The 18,791-nt window shown below is 45.3% G+C and overlaps 1 protein-coding gene across 3 annotated transcripts in view; it reads left to right on the plus strand.

The window, feature by feature from the left end:
- Positions 1 to 18,791, plus strand: part of ATP8A2 (ATPase phospholipid transporting 8A2) — a 1,056,467-nt gene that overhangs the window by 396,292 nt on the left and 641,384 nt on the right. For all 3 annotated transcript variants that reach the window (XM_069759054.1, XM_069759055.1, XM_069759056.1), the window contains one exon: positions 13,652 to 13,736. In XM_069759054.1, coding sequence (XP_069615155.1) covers positions 13,652 to 13,736 — 85 coding nt within the window. The remainder of the gene's footprint in view (positions 1 to 13,651; positions 13,737 to 18,791) is intronic.

Consider the following 18,791-nt stretch of genomic DNA (forward strand, 5'->3'; position numbering starts at 1 on the left):
GACCAACGATGCCGGTAACCAGGGTAAACATCGGGTAACTAAGCGCAGGGCTCACAGCCAGTACAGGAGGAGAGCAGAGAAGCAGAGCGCAGCGCTGGAGGACAGACAGCGTTAGGTAAGTATCTAGTGTTTGTTTTTTTTTACTTTTAGCATGGTAACCAGGGTAAACATCGGGTTACTAAGCGCGGCCCTGCGCTTAGTTACCCAATGTTTACCCTAGTTACCAGTGAAGACATCGCTGGATCGGTGTCACACATGCCGATCCAGCGATGTCAGCAGGAGTCCAGCGACGAAATAAAGTTCTGGACTTTATTCAGCGACCAACGATCTCCCAGCAGGGGCCTGATCGTTGGTCGCTGTCACACATAACGATTTCATTAACGATATCGTTGCTACGTCACAAATAGCAACGATATCGTTAACAATATCGTTATGTGTGAAGGTACCTTTAAGCGCCGGTTTTCTTCTGCTCCTGTGTTGCGTCAGCCAGATACGTCGCTTCCTTTTCAGGTTGAGGTTGATGCTTCCGAGATCGGAGCGGGGGCGGTTTTGTCACAGAGAAGCTCCGATGGCTCAGTGATGAAGCCATGTGCGTTCTTTTCTAGAAAATTTTCGCCCGCTGAACGGAATTATGATGTTGGTAATCGGGAGCTTTTGGCCATGAAGTGGGCATTTGAGGAGTGGCGTCATTGGCTTGAGGGTGCTAGACATCGTGTGGTGGTCTTGACTGATCACAAAAATCTGATGTACCTTGAGTCTGCCAAGCGTCTGAATCCTAGACAGGCTCGTTGGTCACTGTTTTTCTCCCGTTTCAATTTTGTGGTTTCATACCTACCAGGTTCAAAGAATGTGAAGGCGGATGCTCTTTCTAGGAGTTTTGTGCCTGACTCCCCTGGAAATTCTGAGCCCACTGGTATCCTTAGGGATGGGGTGATTTTGTCGGCTGTCTCCCCAGACTTGCGACGTGCTTTGCAGGAGTTTCAGGCGGATAAACCTGATCGTTGTCCGCCGGAAATACTGTTTGTTCCGGATAATTGGACCAGTAGAGTCATCTCCGAGGTCCATTCTTCTGTGTTGGCAGGTCATCCTGGAATATTTGGTACTAGAGACTTGGTGGCCAGGTCTTTTTGGTGGCCTTCCTTGTCGAGGGATGTGCGTTCTTTCGTGCAGTCTTGTGGAGTTTGCGCTCGGGCTAAGCCTTGCTGTTCTCGGGCCAGTGGATTGTTGTCACCTTTGCCTATCCCGAAGAGGCCTTGGACGCACATTTCCATGGACTTTATTTCGGATCTCCCTGTCTCTCAAAAAATATCCGTCATATGGGTTGTGTGTGACCGCTTTTCTAAGATGGTTCATCTGGTACCCTTGCCTAAGTTACCTTCCTCCTCTGAGTTGGTCCCTCTGTTTTTTCAAAACGTGGTCCGTTTGCATGGCATTCCGGAGAACATCGTTTCTGACAGGGGATCCCAGTTTGTGTCTAGATTTTGGCGGACGTTCTGTGCTAAGATGGGCATTGATTTGTCCTTTTCGTCTGCATTCCATCCCCAGACGAATGGCCAGACGGAACGAACTAATCAGACTTTAGAAACTTATTTAAGGTGTTTTGTTTCTGCTGATCAAGATGACTGGGTTTCCTTTTTGCCGCTTGCCGAGTTTGCCCTTAATAATCGGGCTAGTTCTGCTACCTTGGTTTCTCCTTTCTTTTGTAATTCGGGGTTTCATCCTCGTTTTTCCTCTGGTCAGGTGGAGCCTTCTGATTGTCCTGGAGTGGACATGGTGGTGGATAGGTTGCATCGGATTTGGAGTCATGTGGTGGACAATTTGAAGTTGTCCCAGGAGAGGGCTCAGCAGTTTGCTAATCGCCGTCGCCGCGTGGGTCCTCGACTTCTTGTTGGGGACTTGGTGTGGTTGTCTTCTCGTTTTGTTCCTATGAAGGTCTCTTCTCCTAAGTTCAAGCCTCGGTTCATCGGTCCCTATAGGATCTTGGAAATTCTTAACCCTGTGTTGCTTCGTTTGGATCTCCCGGCATCGTTTGCTATTCATAATGTGTTCCATCGGTCGTTGTTGCGGAAGTATGAGGTACCTGTTGTTCCTTCGCTTGAGCCTCCTGCTCCGGTGCTGGTGGAGGGTGAATTGGAGTATGTTGTGGAGAAGATCTTGGATTCTCGTGTTTCCAGACGGAAACTCCAGTATTTGGTCAAGTGGAAGGGTTATGGTCAGGAGGATAATTCTTGGGTGATTGCCTCTGATGTTCATGCTGCCGATTTGGTCCGTGCTTTTCATAGGGCTCATCCTGGTCGCCCTGGTGGTTCTCGTGAGGGTTCAGTGACCCCTCCTCAAGGGGGGGGTACTGTTGTGAGTTCTGTTTTTGGGCTCCCTCTGGTGGTTACTGATGGTACTGGGTGACTTGTGTTCTCTGCGGTCTCTGGTGTCCACCTGTTCCATCAGGTTATGGGAGTTTCCTATTTAACCTGGCTTTTTTGTCATTTCCTCGCCGGCTATCAATGTAATCAGCGTGTCTTTTTACCTCTGCTCCCTGCGTCTGTTATCTTCAGGACAAGCTAAGTTTTGATTTTCCTGTTCCACGTTTTGCTTAATTTTTGTCTTAGTCCAGCTTGCAGATATGTGATTCCTTGCTGCTGGTTGCTCTAGTGGGCTGAAATTACTCCTCATGTTCCATGAGTTGGCACATGAGTTCAAGTAATTTCAGGATGGTTTTTTGAAGGGTTTTTCGCTGACCGCGCAGTTCACTTTTGTATCCTCTGCTATCTAGCTTTAGCGGGCCTCATTTTTGCTGATTCTATTTTCATAACTACGTATGTGCTTTCCTCTCATTTCACCGTTATCACATGGGGGGGGCTGCTATTTCTGTGGGGGGTTTCTCTGGAGGCAAGTGAGGTCTGTGTTTCTTCTAATAGGGGAAGTTAATCCTTCGGCTGGCGCGAGACGTCTAGGAATCATCGTAGGCACGTTCCCCGGCTACTGCTAGTTGTGTGTTTAGGTTCAGGATCGTGGTCAGCTCAGGTTCCATCACCCTAGAGCTTGTTTTGTTTTTGTGCTTGTCCTTTTGTGATCCCCTGCCATTGGGATCATGACAGGTGCCTGTTATTGATGACATCCCGAATATAAGCCACTTGACAATGCCCTCAGCCGTCATGTGTGGTACATGCAAATATCATAACTGAGAACAGTCATTGACTGCAGTGGTCATGTCATATACACACTTACTTACGAAGACATCAACACTTCAGATGGCACAGTGCTTAGATCGGTGTAGATCTCTAGAGGTAAGTAATACTTATTTCTGTTTTTCAGTTCATTCCATATTTTTTGTCAGTATGTGTTCACTGTCCTTATTTGTTCTACAAAACTCATGGGATGTCCCTCCTAAGATCTAAGGATCTAGAGGGGATGTGTGTGGCCACCAGGTTCCTCACCCTCCAACAATTAGATTGAAGCTGAAATCAAGATCCATTGTCCCTAGGTTCCAGCAAGGGAAGGCAGCCTAGCTGTGTCACCTGCTGGTTCAGGGAGATAGGGAAAGGTGTTGGTTGCCTATTTACTCTGGACCATATCCTTGTGGACTTTCTTGTGTTGCATGCTTCAATTGTTTTGCAACTAGATGAAAAAAGTCATGTTCCACTTCCCAAGCTTTCAGAAAAGACAACTCCTGACGTGGACAGGTATTCAGCCTCTGGAAGTAAATAATACAGGATATAATTAAAATTCTGTAAGTTAAGACTTTGAAAACCTCACAGGGGTTATCTAAATGAAAAAAAATATTACAGTAGTAGAAATTAAAATTAACATGATGCCCTCTATTTCTCTTGATCTAACGCTGGTCTCTCTGGTGGTCTCTGGCAGGAGGGGAAGTGATGATGTCCTGTTCTTTGGTCACCTAACCAATGAGGCCTGTGATAGGCTTTTGCCGTCAATTGACAGTATGGAACAGTATGATGTGCTGTTCTGGTCACCTGACTCAGCAGCCAATCATGGGCCTCACGTGAACAAAGAACAGGACGTCATCACTTTATCTTGCCAGAGACTTCTGGAATGTCCTAGACTGGAACCTTGTGTTTTGTAGATGGAGAATATACTCGTACATGATTTTATAATTTTAACCCTTCCTTTTCTTCTGCACATTTTCTTTTACAGTTGGACAACCCCTCTAAGTCATTGTAAACAAAAAAGGTGTAACCTTAAACTACACAATGTAATGACACATGGGGTGTGTCACCTGAGGAGCCTAGGGGGCGCTTGCAGGGGGCCCGGAACCGAGCGCAGAGAGTGTGAGAGCTAAAGCACGCAGTGTGCACAGGATCTGACACTAGACAGTCACGTGATCGCAGGGGGCGGAGCTATTACGTGTGAGGACTGGGAGGCAGCTGAGAGCACGGAATACGGGGCACAAAACGTAAACGTAGTCAAATGGAAAGCCAAGGGTCAAAGCCAAACGAGAGCGAGGTACCTAGGGATGAGACAGCGAGTGAACCGAGACGAGCCAAGGGGTCAGAGAACCAGGAAGGATAGGGCAGTACAACAAACCACAGAGGCAGAAGTCAGGGGACAAACTGGGTCATACACAGAAAAGCTCACGCGCACAGAGGCAAAACGATTACAGACGAGTAACCTGGGTCAGCAATCCCTAGCCCAGTAAACGGAAGTATCACCGACCCTGGACCCAGGAACTACAAGCATTAAATAGCTGCCCCAGAACCAAAGAGAGGCAAACTATCTTAACCCTGACCTGACCAGGATGGAGCCAGAACCACCCCATCCTGAGTCATGACAGTACCCCCCTCTCAACGGGGGGCCACCGGACCCTCAGGTTTCCCAGGAAATCGGGCAAGGAAGGACCGCACCAGACGATCGGCATGAACTGATCGGGCAGGAACCCAGGATCGGTCCTCCGGACCATTCCCTTTCCAGTGCACAAGATACTGGAGGATACGACGGACCATCCGGGAGTCCACAATGCGCTCCACTCCATACTCCTCCTGACCATCCACCGAAATGGGTGGCGAGGGACCCAATGACCCTTCCTCAACAGCCCCCAAAGGTTTTAGCAGGGCCCTATGGAATACATTGGGGATCTTAAAAGACAACGGGAGACACAACCGAAATGCCACTGGGTTAACCACTTCTGTGATCTCATAAGGGCCAATAAACTTAGGCCCAAATTTTGCCGAAGGAACCATAAGCTTAATGTTCTTCGTAGACAGCAAAACTTTATGCCCAACCCGGAGAGTCAGTTCCACAGCCCGTCTCCTGTCCGCAAAAAACTTTAACTTCCTCTGAGCCTCCCCAATATTCCTTTGGACCACCCGCCAATAATCCCCCAACTGTTGTACAGCTATATCAGCCCCAGGGCAAGCGGAGTCCAAACGGGAAAACTCCCCAAAGTGTGGATTGAACCCGTAGTTGCAGAAGAAAGGGGAGGTACCTATGGAGTGGTTTACACGGTTATTGAACGCAAACTCTGCTAAGGGCAAAGCATCACACCAATCATCCTGTCTGGAGGTGGAAAGACAGCGCATAATTTGCTCTAACGACTGGTTGGTCCATTCAGTTTGACCATTGGTCTCTGGATGATATGCAGATGAAAAGGATAACGCAACACCCAACCTTTTGCAAAACGCTCTCCAAAACCTGGACACATACTGCACTCCGCAGTTAGACACCACACTCAAGGGCAAACCATGCAATCGCACCACATACTGAACAAACAACCTAGACAGTCTCCGCAGAGGGCAATGCTACCAAGGGTACAAAGTGTGCTTGTTTCGAAAACCTGTCAACCACCACCCATATGACCATACTACCCTTGGAAGGGGGAAGATTGGTGATAAAATCCATGGACAAATGTGTCCATGGTCTATCAGGAACTGGTAAAGGCACCAATTACCCGGCTGGCCGATTATGAGGGATCTTAGCGTGGGCACACACTTCACATCAGACGTAAGCGTGGGCCACCAAACAACCTTCGCAATGGCCCCACAAGTAGCTGAGATCCCAGGATGTCCACTCAGAGCTGAGTCATGGAACTCCCGAAGAACCCTGAGTCGAAAGTGAATAGGCACAAACAGTATATCAACTGGTTTGGAGGGTGGAGCTTGAGACTGAGCTTCTCGAATCTCCCATTCCAGCCCTGACGACACATCAGCCACTACCACCCCAGGTTGAGAAATGGAGGATGGATGTTCAGAGGGAGTCACTGGATCAAAACTCCGGAACAAGGCATTGGCCTTTACATTCTTGGATCTCAGACGAAAAGTGATGAGAACAGGCAGCGGGAAAAAAAAGAGACCACTTAGCCTGCCTAGGGGTCAACCTTTTAGCAGACTCGATGTAAGCCAAGTTCTTATGATTGGTCACCACGGTAAAGGGATGAGCTGCGCCCTCCAAAAAATGCCTCCATTCCTCAAAAGCCAACTTTACAGCCAGAAGTTCTCCATTTCCCACATCATAGTTCCGTTCTGCCGGGGAGAACTTCTTAGAAAAGAAGGCACATGGTCTCACATTGGTCAATGTGGCGGGCCCCTGGAACAACACCGCCCCCAGCCCCACCTCCGAGGCATCCACCTCTACCACAAAGGGCTTAGATGGATCAGGCTGAACCAAAACCGGGGCAGTTATGAAGCATTTTTTAAGGACAAAAGCGCTGAAACAGCTGGGACTGACCAGTTCTTAACATCAGCCCCCTTCTGCATCAAATCAGTGAGGGGCTTAACTAACTGTGAGAACCCTTTAATAAACCTACGGTAATAATTAGGGGTATTACTTGGCAGGCAGGCTTTTCCTTGGTCTCTATTCATGTGGAAAGCCTGTACACAATGATCCCCCAGGATTTGGGTGTAGCAGCTTTGAGGAAAATTTTTGAGTCATTAAAAAGAGGTGATGATTTTGTCAACTTTGTGTGTGAGGGCATGGATTTCATATTAAAACACAATGCGTTCAAATTTATGGATTCCTGGTTCTTGCAATGCACTGGGACCGCAATGGGAACTCTGGTGGCGTGCACTTTGCAAACCTTTTTTTGGCTTTGTTGGAGGAGGATTATGTGTACAATATTGGAATTAATTTTTTGAGGCACATCAGACTTTATGTTCGCTATGTGGATGACATTTTCATGATATGGGTCGGACCTCATGAATCATTTGATGATTTTGTCCAGTATCTCAATGAGTCTAATCAAATGAATATGTCGCTCACATCGAGATATGGAGGCCTTGATTTGGATTTTTTAGATGTACAAATTAATTTTGTTGATGGTGCGATTTGTGCAAGAGTGTTTCGAAAACCATCTGTCACGAATTCTGTCCTACATTTTGATAGTTTCCATCCGGCTCATGTAAAATGCTGCCTCCCTTATAGCCAATTATTAAGATTGAAGAGGATTAATAATACTCAGGAGAGCTGCAATCAGCAGGCAGAAGAGTTGTATGACAGGTTCCGCTGTAGAGGTTATCTTTTGAATGAGGCTAACAATAGGGTTAATCAGGCAAGAGACAATAATCGTGGTTCTGCCCACAAACACAATAAAAGATTTGTTTTTGCCCTATGGATGGTATCATACGGTCTGCTATTTGCAAGAATTGGCGCATTCTAGAACGTGAAAAAGATATTATGGAGGTGGCAGCAAGGGGTCCCATTATTTCTAATAGACACAGTACCACTCTGGGTGACATAATAGTGAAAAAACAGATGGTGAAGCAACAAGGTAATTGGTTAAGTAAAAGTGTTCCTCATGGTAATTTTAAGTGTGGACATTGTCCTTTTTGTTATTACCATGATGTAATTCAAACACTTTGCATTGGAGGTGTGTCTCATACTGTCAAAGATTTCATCACGTGCAAAACCACCCATGTGCCTTATGTGGTTTTATATCGTTGTAAGTCCTTCTATATTGGCAAGACCATTTGCCCCCTCTATGTGAGGTTCAGAGAGCATTACAACTCGATTGGTTCAGGCAAGGGGGTTCCACGTTTGATCAGACATGTTAGGGAATTCCATGGAGGAAATCCAGACGTGCTTTCTTTTGCTGGCCTTGAAAGGGTGTCTCTTCCAGTGAAAGGAGGAGATCTGCACAAGCTTCTACTAAAAAGAGAGGCCATATGGATTATGCGCACTCGAGCGCAAGAATCCGCTGGTTTGAATGAAAGATTGGATATGTCCATTTTCCTGTAATAAGCAGGTTTTATTGTGTTTTTGTAATGTTTTCATTTGTTTTCCAAATGCATTTTAATTGTTATGTATAGCTGCTGCACATGTGTTCAAGCATCGGGGGTGGGGTTTAGCTGCCTCCGTCTGTTAAGAGGTGATGTCAGTCTCACTTACCTGTGTGACCAGTAGAAGCGCCACTGCAGCGTGAAATGGCTGTCGTCCATTCCACTCCTGCTCCCATCCTCCCAAACGCCGATGTTTTATAGTATTGGAATAAAGACGTTTTTTTAACCGGTGAGTGCCATCCGTTCCTTTCAATTTTTGCATCCATTGTGGCTATTTTCTTTGGAGTGGCACCCCGGCTCACGGAGCACTTACTGCTGTATACATGCTTGCAGCATCAGTTCATGCAATTACCTGTGCACGGAGTGGGCTTCCCCGCTGTGCGGATTAACACTTTGTACGGTAATAATTAACGAATCCCAAGAAGCGTTGCATACCTTTCAGATCCCGAGGCTGGACCCAGTCCACAATGTCCTGAACCTTCTTGTGATCCATGCGAAACCCCTCACAGGATACAAGAACACGCATTTCTCTAATTTGGGGAACAGCGGATTCTCCCGGAAGCTCTGGAGAACCGTACGCAGCTGACCAATATGAGCCTGCTTATCAGATGAAAAAATCTGAATATCATCTAAATATATGACCACAAACCGCCCAATTAAATCAGAGAATACATAATTGATGAAATTTGTCAACCCAAAAGGCATAACAAGGTTTCTCGAACAATTCTTCGGATGTGAGAAATGCCGACTTCCACTCATCCCCCTCTCGTATTCGAATCAAGTTATATGCCCCCGCAAGTCAAGCTTAGAAAACCATTTAGCCCCAGATAATTGGTTAAACAAATCAGGAATGAGTGGAATCAGGAATGGAGTGGAAGCGGGTAAATATTTCTTACCGTGATCTTATTAAGTTCCCGAAAGTCGAGGCATGGGCAAGACCACCGCCTTTTTTCTTAACAAAAAAGAACCCTGCCACCACAGGAGAAACAGAAGGGCGAATGTGCCCCTTACGAAGACTCTCTGAAACGTAATCTTTCATGGCGACCTGCTCAGGACCTGAAAGATTGTACAGATGGGCCTTGGGCAATTTGGCACCCGGGATCAGGTCAATTGCACAATCAAAATGGCAATGCGGTGGTAAAACCTTTCAGAGAACACATCTTCGAAGTCCTTCAGGTACTCCGGAATACCCTCCAGACCGACAGATGAGACAGATGCAAATATTAGGCATTTATTAACACAATTTGGACTCCAATTATCAATTTCACAAGATTCCCAGTTGATGACTGGATTATGACATTGCAACCAAGGGAACACCAACCCTTCAGGCAAGTTGTCCAGAACAAAACAGGTGATGCGTTCAGTGTGTACTGGGCCCACCTTGAGGACGAACTCCTCTGATACAGAACAGATCCCGTTCTTGGTGAGGGATGTAGAGTCAACAGCCACCACTGTTATGGGAGTAGCCAACCTAGCTGTCCCTATCCTATACTGGGCCACCAACCTGGAGTCAATCAAATTCACAGGGGACCCACAATCCACAAAAGCCTCAGCGGGGAAAAACAGCTGTTTACACCAAGTTTAGCTTTAAGCAATTACTTGGAAACCGAGGAAAAATGTACCTGGGAGTCTGGGCAACCTCCTCGACAGTTACCGAGACTTAGGCGTTTCCCGAGACCTTGGAAGACGTAGGGCAGAAAGGGCAGTCTTTTCTCCAATGTCCCATGGACCCACAGTAGAAACAGAGCTTACTCTCTCTCTGACATCTCCTCTCATTCACGGAGAAGACAGATCCTACCTCCTTGGGCTCAACAGATGGACCTCTCTGACCTTTCCCGGCGCCTTCGCACTGCAGTACTTTGCTTTGCCCACAACAGGGCAGACGAAGTACACCTGCGCCGGAGCCGCAGCCTGAAGACAAGAAGAGGACATCATCGTAAGAAGATGGGAGGCCCCGGACCGCGACGCCTATCGGACCAGAACCGGACCGGGACCGCCCCTGGGTGAGTATAATAATCTAACCTCTTTTTCTCATCTTTCAGGATACATCGGGGGCTTATCTACAGCATTACAGAATGCTGTAGATAAGCCCCTGATGCTGGTGGGCTTAGCTCGCTTTCGATTTTGGGGTGACAAGTTCCCTTTAACACATGTAGCTACTAATGTCATGGTCTCATCAATCTCGCGATACCACCCCTGATTTATATCCCTTCCTGGGCATGAAAGTGACATTATGTTGGCTTAGGGAGGTGTGCTTGCTATAAACTGACCTGGTATGAGCTCAAAATCTGATAATGAAGCTGTTGGTTTTTAGGGTATGTGCACACGTCAGGTTTTTTTCCTGACAAAATCCGGAGATTTCTGGCAGAAAATCGCGTTTTTTTCCGCGCAGATTTTTCGCGGTTTTTGCGCGTTTTTTGCGCGGATTTTTTGCGGAATTTTTGCGTTTTTTTTTTTTTTCCTGAAAGTCATTTTGGCTTAGAAATCCGCAAAAAATCCGCAAAAAGAATGAGCATGTCCATTTTTTTTGCGGAATGCGTTTTTTTTGCGGTAAAAAACGCATCCATCTGAACAAAAAATCCGGAATGCATTCTAAATGATAGGATGCATATTTTTAGCGTTTTTGATGCGGAATTATAGCGTTTTTATAGCGAAAATCCGCAAAAAAAACGCTATAAATCCGGACGTGTGCACATACCCTGAAGGTGCAAAGACTTGTAGTGTACATTATGTTAATGCTATGTTCTATTAATGCTATGTTCTATTTGTTTTGTTTATTTGTTTTATTATTGAAAGTGTGATATCATATTTATGTCACTGTAGACGGTGACTGTATGGATTATTCTGAATTTACATTGCATTGTTCTATGTTTATAATCTTCTCCTGTGGAATCTTTCAATAAAAAGAGTTAAAAAAAGAGGTAGTATGAATTACCCCATATGTTGTATCTTCGGACACATGTAGGAGAAAATGAAGTTCTTAGTGACGAATTTAGATGAATTGTTGGATGAAGTGGTTTTTTTTTCCCCAGAACAGATAAGGAACATTATCTATTCTGCTTAAAAAAAACCCTTCTTTTTTTTTGGAGATGATAGAACATTTTTATGAGTAGCCACCCGCACATATGATTATTATATGTGATTTATACAGAGGATTTATCTCCGGAGCCGTAGTGACTTATGGTTACTATAGGCCTGATACAAACCAGAGACCACATACCAAAGAAACTCTTTTGTCTCCAGGATGAAGATAAAGATCCAGTTTCCATTAGGCGAGTTACACATTCATATATATCAAACTTATGGAGGCACTTGGCCAAGCGTAACCTTTCGGAATGCGATACATTAGTAGGTTGTCATGTTCACGTCCAGTCTATGGACGTTCCAGAATAGGATTTCAATCACGAAGTTCACAGGATGACATTTAATGATAATTTTATCTGATGTTTTAAGCTGAAAAGATACATAGGTCTCTTGAAAGCATGCCGAATAAGATGTGGCAATCCATGGCTAGATTTACGGTATATAGTAGAACGTTACTGCCACAGAGAAAATCAAGATATGTATCCTACACCACTGACGTCTACTGACACTCAATTACTTAGTGGCTTTAATAATTGCTTCATTTTATTGGTAGATTTATGCCCTTAAAGCATATCAAACATTTCACCCCAAAATACGATTTTGCTGTCCTCATCCCCCATATAAGTTAAAACTACTTTTGGTGCACATACCAGTCTAATATGTGTAGCTGTCCTTATTCTCATGTTCTACAATTTGCCATTCACACTTTGTTAGTAGGCAGAATTCTGTCAGCACTATAGGTGCAGGAGCTTTCTTTCCCTCACATAGCAGTATTGCATTTTTCTATGTTTTGCTTACCCTGTACTGAAAGCACGCCTCTCTGTTATGCTTATATGCAGTTTAAGGCCATGTTCACACGGTCAGTATTTGGTCAGTATATTACATCAGTATTTGTAAGCCAAAATCAGGAGTGGGTGATAAATGCAGAAGTGGTGACGTGTTTCTGTTACACTTTTCCTCTGATTCTTCCGCTTCTGGTTTAGGCTTATAGATACTGAGATAGCCTAACATGGTCAGTATTTTATGTGCACACGTTCAGGAGTTGTAGCGATTTTTTTGTGTGTTTTTTTCGGCCATTTTCCGCCAAAGTAACTCTAAAAAAACCCGCTTACATAAGCATCCCATCATTTTTAATGCATTCCGTATTTTTTGTGTACATGCTGCGTTTTTTTCTGCGGCGGAATCGCATTCCGGAAAGAAACGCAGCATGTTCATTCTTTGTGCGGAATCGCAGCGATTCTGCACACATAGGAATGAATTGTTCCGCTTACTTTCCGCATGTGGCTATGCCCACCATGCGGGAAGTAAGCGGATCATGTGCGGTTGGTACCTGGGTGTGGAGGAGAGGAGACTCTCCTCCAGGCCATGGGAACCATATACCTGTAAAAAAAAAAAAAAGAATTAAAATAAAAAATCGTGATATTCTCACCTTTTGGCGGCCCCTGCAGCCTTCCCGCTCCTCGCGATGCTTCCGTTCCCAGTGATGCCTCTCGGCAATGACCTGTGATGACGTAGCGTTCTCGTGTGATGCTACATCATCTGGGGTCATTGCCGCAAGGCATCACTGGGAACGGGAGCATTGCGAGGAGCGGGAAGGCTGCAGGGGCCGCCGGAAGGTGAGAATATCATGATTTTTTTTTCATTATTTTTAACATTAGATCTTTTACTATTGATGCTGCATATGCAGCATCAATAGTAAAAAGTTGGTCACACTTGTCAAGCACTATGTTTAACAAGTGTGACCAACCTGTCAATCAGTTTTCCAAGCGATGCTACAGATCGCTTGTAAAACGCTAGTGTTTAGCGGGAGTATGCATGCCAATTTCGCATGCGTTATACCCGCGGCAGGGAGTTGCGGAATTGCCACGGAAATTTCCGCCACAATTCCGGATATGTGCACATAGCCTAAACGTGGCTTAACAGACAGGAAAGCACGAGCAGAAAGACTAAGTCCTACCTTCACTTCTTGTAATCCGTCTCCATGTCTCTGTTTAGAGGCAGATTACACTTGACAACAGGCATTGGACAGTAATGCAGGTAAACACCTAGTGGATGACACTTTGGAGACTTTTCTGAAGGGGCTGATAACATCATATTTTTGTCCATCAGATTAGACAGATTTTAATGAAACTTCAGTCACAATTTGCCTGTAAATTGTAGAAAACTTATGATATGAAAAAGTAACTTTTAGCCTCTATTCACACTAGCATGATGTCTTTCTTTTTAGAAATGGTGCGGTATATTATTTACATGGCACGTAAAATCTCCCCCGAACTGAATGTTGTCTTTTTTTTGCTGAGCTATTGGCTGAAATACTAATCTTATTATTCATCATTTTTAAGGACAATGTTATATTTGAGAGGCTGTCAAGAGAATCCCAGTACATGGAGCAGACATTAAACCATCTTGAACAGTTTGCTTCTGAAGGTAAATCATGTCTTTCTTGTTGATATTCTCATACTTAAAGGTAAAGGTGGTCTTCTGGGTTTATCGCTAATATCATACCTCTAGGATATGTCACATTTCGGGATATTTAACACCATATTTGTTCAATTAAGTAGCAGCACTTTCTGGCCTTTTTTAAAAGTAGCGGGAAAATTTGTTGGTTTCAAAAAGAGGTGATGACTCCACCACTGGTCATACAACTTTTCCAGTCCTCTGTACTGACCGCACATATATACATATGTCTCAGACGTCTCAGAGGAGATCTCATTTATAAGCTAAACAAGCCCAACTAGTGAGATAGGAGATGGCAGATAGAATTCTGCTGGAAGGTCTCCTGTATCAACAGTACTCCATAGAACTTCATTAGCACCAGTTGTCATCTCCTATCTCAGAAATGGGAAAATCTGCATCATTGAAGACGCATTTTACCTGAGTGAATTGAGAATGAAAGATCAAGTAAAGGAGGAGAAAGAAGAAGCTTTCACAACTAAGGTATAATACAACGTTCCTTATTTTAACATGTACTATTGGTTTATGAAAAAAAGATTACTGGTATCCTGTCCAATCCAGCAGCATTCAGCTATGAGTGGTTAAACTCCCTCCCTAACCAGCCCTGTTTAACATCATTCAGTTAAATAAATGCTTTAAAAAAGCATTTATAACCTCCACTTTCCCTATGCTAATGAGGGCTTTGACTAGTCGATGGTGCGTCAGTTCCCCAGACTAGTCAGCCCTCTTTCCATGTTACATAGTTACATAGTTATTAAGGTTGAAGGAAGACTTTAAGTCCATCTAGTTCAACCCATAGCCTAACCTAACATGCCCTAACATGTTGATCCAGAGGAAGGCAAAAAAAAACCCATGTGGCAAAGAGTAAGCTCCACATTGGGGAAAAAAATTCCTTCCCGACTCCACATACGGCAATCAGACTAGTTCCCTGGATCAACGCCCTATCAAGGAATCTAGTGTATATGCCCTGTAACATTATACTTTTCCAGAAAGGCATCCAGTCTCCTCTTAAATTTAAGTAATGAATCACTCATTACAACATCATACGACAGAGAGTTCCATAGTCTCACTGCTCTTACAGTAAAGAATCCACGTCTGTTATTATGCTTAAACCTTTTTTCCTCCAAACGCAGAGGATGCCCCCTTGTCCCTGTTTCAGGTCTATGATTAAAAAGATCATCAGAAAGGTCTTTGTACTGTCCCCTCATATATTTATACATTAAAATAAGATCACCCCTTAGTCTTCGTTTTTCCAAACTAAATAGCCCCAAGTGTAATAACCTATCTTGGTATTGGAGACCCCCAGTCCTCTAATAACCTTGGTCGCTCTTCTCTGCACCCGCTCCAGTTCAGCTATGTCTTTCTTATACACCAGAGACCAGAACTGTGCACAGTATTCTAAGTGTGGTCGAACTAGTGACTTGTATAGAGGTAAAATTATGTTCTCCTCATGTGCATCTATGCCTCTTTTAATGCATCCCATTATTTTATTTACCTTTGTAGCAGCTGCCTGACACTGGCCACTGAATATGAGTTTGTCATCCACCCATACTCCCAGGTCTTTTTCATTGACGGTTTTGCCCAGAGTTTTAGAATTAAGCACAGTTATACATCTTATTATTTCTACCCAAGTGCATGACCTTACATTTATCCCCATTAAAGCTCATTTGCCATTTATCAGCCATTTATCACGCCTCATAGCTGAATGCTGCCATATTGAAGGTCATTGGGGACCTGACCGGATCCCGTTAAATGATGGTTACTCTTTAAGGCATATACTGTCAGTTGGGTATAACACTTTAAAGTGGTTGTCTTGGACTTGCACATTGATGACCTATCCAAGATCTGTTGGAATCCTCACATGACTGTGATCTGCCCCTGCGGATGTCGGATATAAGCAATGTATGGGGCAGAAGACTGAGCTGATTGATGGGGGTGCTCGTGTTGGACCACCACTGATCTGATTTTGATGACCTATATTATGGATAAATAATCAATATGCAAGTCCCGTACAACCCCCTTTAAGTTTAGGAAGCCCTAAAGAGCGATAAAATCTAACAATTCCACACAGACTTTCCTCTGCTCCTAGCATTCTCATGGTATGTCTATCCAGCCAGCTCCCCTGCGCTGTCTGTCTATGAAGTGCACATAATTACATCACCCAGCTTTCCACACAGACTTTCCTCTGCTCCTAGCATTCTCATGGTATGCTTTTCAGCTAACCCCAGCTTACCCTGTGTTATTTATGACTTTGTTTAGTCAGGCTTGATTGTATGCATCTGGTCCACCCTTAATTCTCTGACCATGATGAGCAGAGACCACTCCTCTCTGCTTCACACCTGAAAGCACTTAGTTTGCCATATATTGCATAGTATAAGTCTGCATGGACTTCAGTCTGCAGTGTGATCCCTATAAGTGTGTCCTTAAAAGTGTGGATTACAGTAGAATTAAAACCTGAATTGAACCTGAAGGGAACTGAAGGTAACTGGCCACAGTCTTTGAAAAGAATGTTTCTGTTTGTTTTCACTTTCACCCCTATAATCCTTCACTTTCTGCTACCTCCCCTGATCCCTACACAAAGTAAGGAACTGTTTATCTCTGCTTCAATCCTCCCCATCCATCTCACCTCCTCCTCCAAACTGTTCCTTAACATACAATCCTCTGTCTCCAAGCACAGACAGCCCCCTCACGCCCTCCCCTGCTCCCACCTGCTAACACTTTCTCTGCTCCTTCTTACTGCTGGTGATATCTCTCCAAATCCTGGTCCTCCTCACCATATTCCCACAATCATTTCTACCTCCCATCCACGCTCTAGCACAAACTTCCGTAACCTCTCTAACCTAATACCCATTCACCCAGCCCCCGCTTCCCCAGTCCCACTAGTGGGAGCTCTGTGGAACACTCGCTCTGTCTGCAACAAGCTCTCCTACATCCATGATCTCTTTGTTACTACCAAACTTTCCTTCCTCGCCATCACCGAAACCTGGCTCACCCCCTCTGACTCAGTCTCCCCTGCTGCACTCTCTTACGGTGGCTTCCACCTTTCCCACACACCCCGCCCCAGCAGCAAACATGGCGGAGGAGTTGGTTTTCTCCTGCCAGATAACTGCTCCTTCACCCCAATCCCACTGCCACCCTCTGTTACCCTCCCTTCCTTCGAGGTGCACTCTATGCGCATCTATTCCCCCACCAACCTCCAACTGGCTGTCATTTACCGCCCCCCAGGGCCAGCCACCACCTTCTTTGACCACTTCACCACCTGGCTACTTCATTTCCTTTCTGCAGACATCCCCACTATCATCATGGGCGACTTCAACATACCCATTGACACTTCCCTCTCAGCTGCCACTAAACTTCTATCTCTCACTTCCTCCTTCGGCCTCACTCAATGGTCTTCTGCAGCCACTCACAAAGACGGTCACACATTGGACCTCATCTTCACCCGCCTCTGCTCTCTATCTAACCTCTCTAACTCACCTCTTCCACTCTCTGACCACAACTTTCTCACATTCTCATCTCTCTCCACTCCATGTCTACAATCCCCACCCCACAAACTTTCACACCCTCGCAGAAATATTAAACATCTTGACCTACATTCATTCTCTGAATCCCTCCTCCCCCTCACAGGCATAAGTTCCATACACAATGCGGATGACGCTGCTGCTCTATATAATACCACAATAGCTGTAGCTTTGGAATCGGCTGCCCCACTTACACATACCAAAGCTCGCAAAATCAACAGACAGCCCTGGCACACCAGCCTGACCAAAGAACTTAGGCGAGCTTCCAGGGCTGCTGAGCGCAGATGGAAAAGATCCCACTCTAACGAGCACTTCATCGCATTCAAACAGTCCCTCACTACTTTCAAGACCACACTTGCCACAGCTAAACAAACCTACTTCTCATCTCTCATATCCTCCCTCTCTCACAACCCTAAACAGTTATTCAACACCTTCAATTCTCTCCTCCGTCCCCCAGCACATCCTCCCTCCCCACTTATCTCTGCTGAAGACTTTGCCTCATTTTTCAAGCAGAAGATTGATAGCATTAGAGACAGTTTTGGTCAACAACCCCCAGAGCTCTTCCTCCCGATTTCCCAGCCCTCCACCTCCAAAACCAACTTCTCCACCATTAGAGAAGATCAACTCTCCACTCTACTCTCAAGATCACATCTCACCACCTGTGCACTTGACCCGCTCCCATCCCACCTCATCCCAAACCTCACCACAATCTTCATCCCAACCCTAACCCATCTCTTCAACTTATCTCTAACAACTGGTGTTTTCCCCTCAAGCTTTAAACATGCCTCAATCACACCTATCCTCAAAAAGCCCTCTCTTGACCCATCCTCTGTATCTAGCTATCGCCCTATATCACTTCTCCCCTATGCCTCCAAACTACTGGAACAACACGTCTACCTTGAACTGTCCTCCCATCTCTCTTCCTGCTCCCTCTTTGACCGCCTACAATCTGGCTTCCGGTCACACCATTCCACCGAAACTGCCCTAACTAAAGTCACCAATGACCTCTTAACCGCCAAGAGCAAGCGACACTACTCTGTCCTCCTCCTCCTCGACCTGTCGGCTGCCTTTGACACAGTGGACCATTCCCTATTATTACAAACCCTCTCATTCCTTGGCATCGCAGACTTGGCCCTATCCTGGATCTCATCATACCTAACAGACCGGACATTCAGCGTCTCCCACTCACACACCACCTCCTCACCTCGCCCTCTATCTGTCGGAGTCCCACAAGGTTCAGTCCTTGGGCCCTTGCTCTTCTCCATTTACACCTTTGGCCTGGGACAGCTCATAGAATCTCATGGCTTTCAGTATCACCTCTATGCTGACGACACACAGATCTACATCTCTGGACCAGATATCACCTCCCTTCTAACCAGAATCCCTCAATGTCTGTCCACTATTTCATCCTTCTTCTCCGCTAGATTTTTGAAACTTAACATGGACAAAAGAGAATTCATCATCTTTCCCCCATCTCACGCGACCCCCCCAACGAACCTATCCATTA

The sequence above is a fragment of the Ranitomeya imitator genome, chromosome 3 (genome assembly GCF_032444005.1).
Source record: "Ranitomeya imitator isolate aRanImi1 chromosome 3, aRanImi1.pri, whole genome shotgun sequence".
Taxonomy (NCBI): Eukaryota; Metazoa; Chordata; class Amphibia; order Anura; family Dendrobatidae; genus Ranitomeya; species Ranitomeya imitator.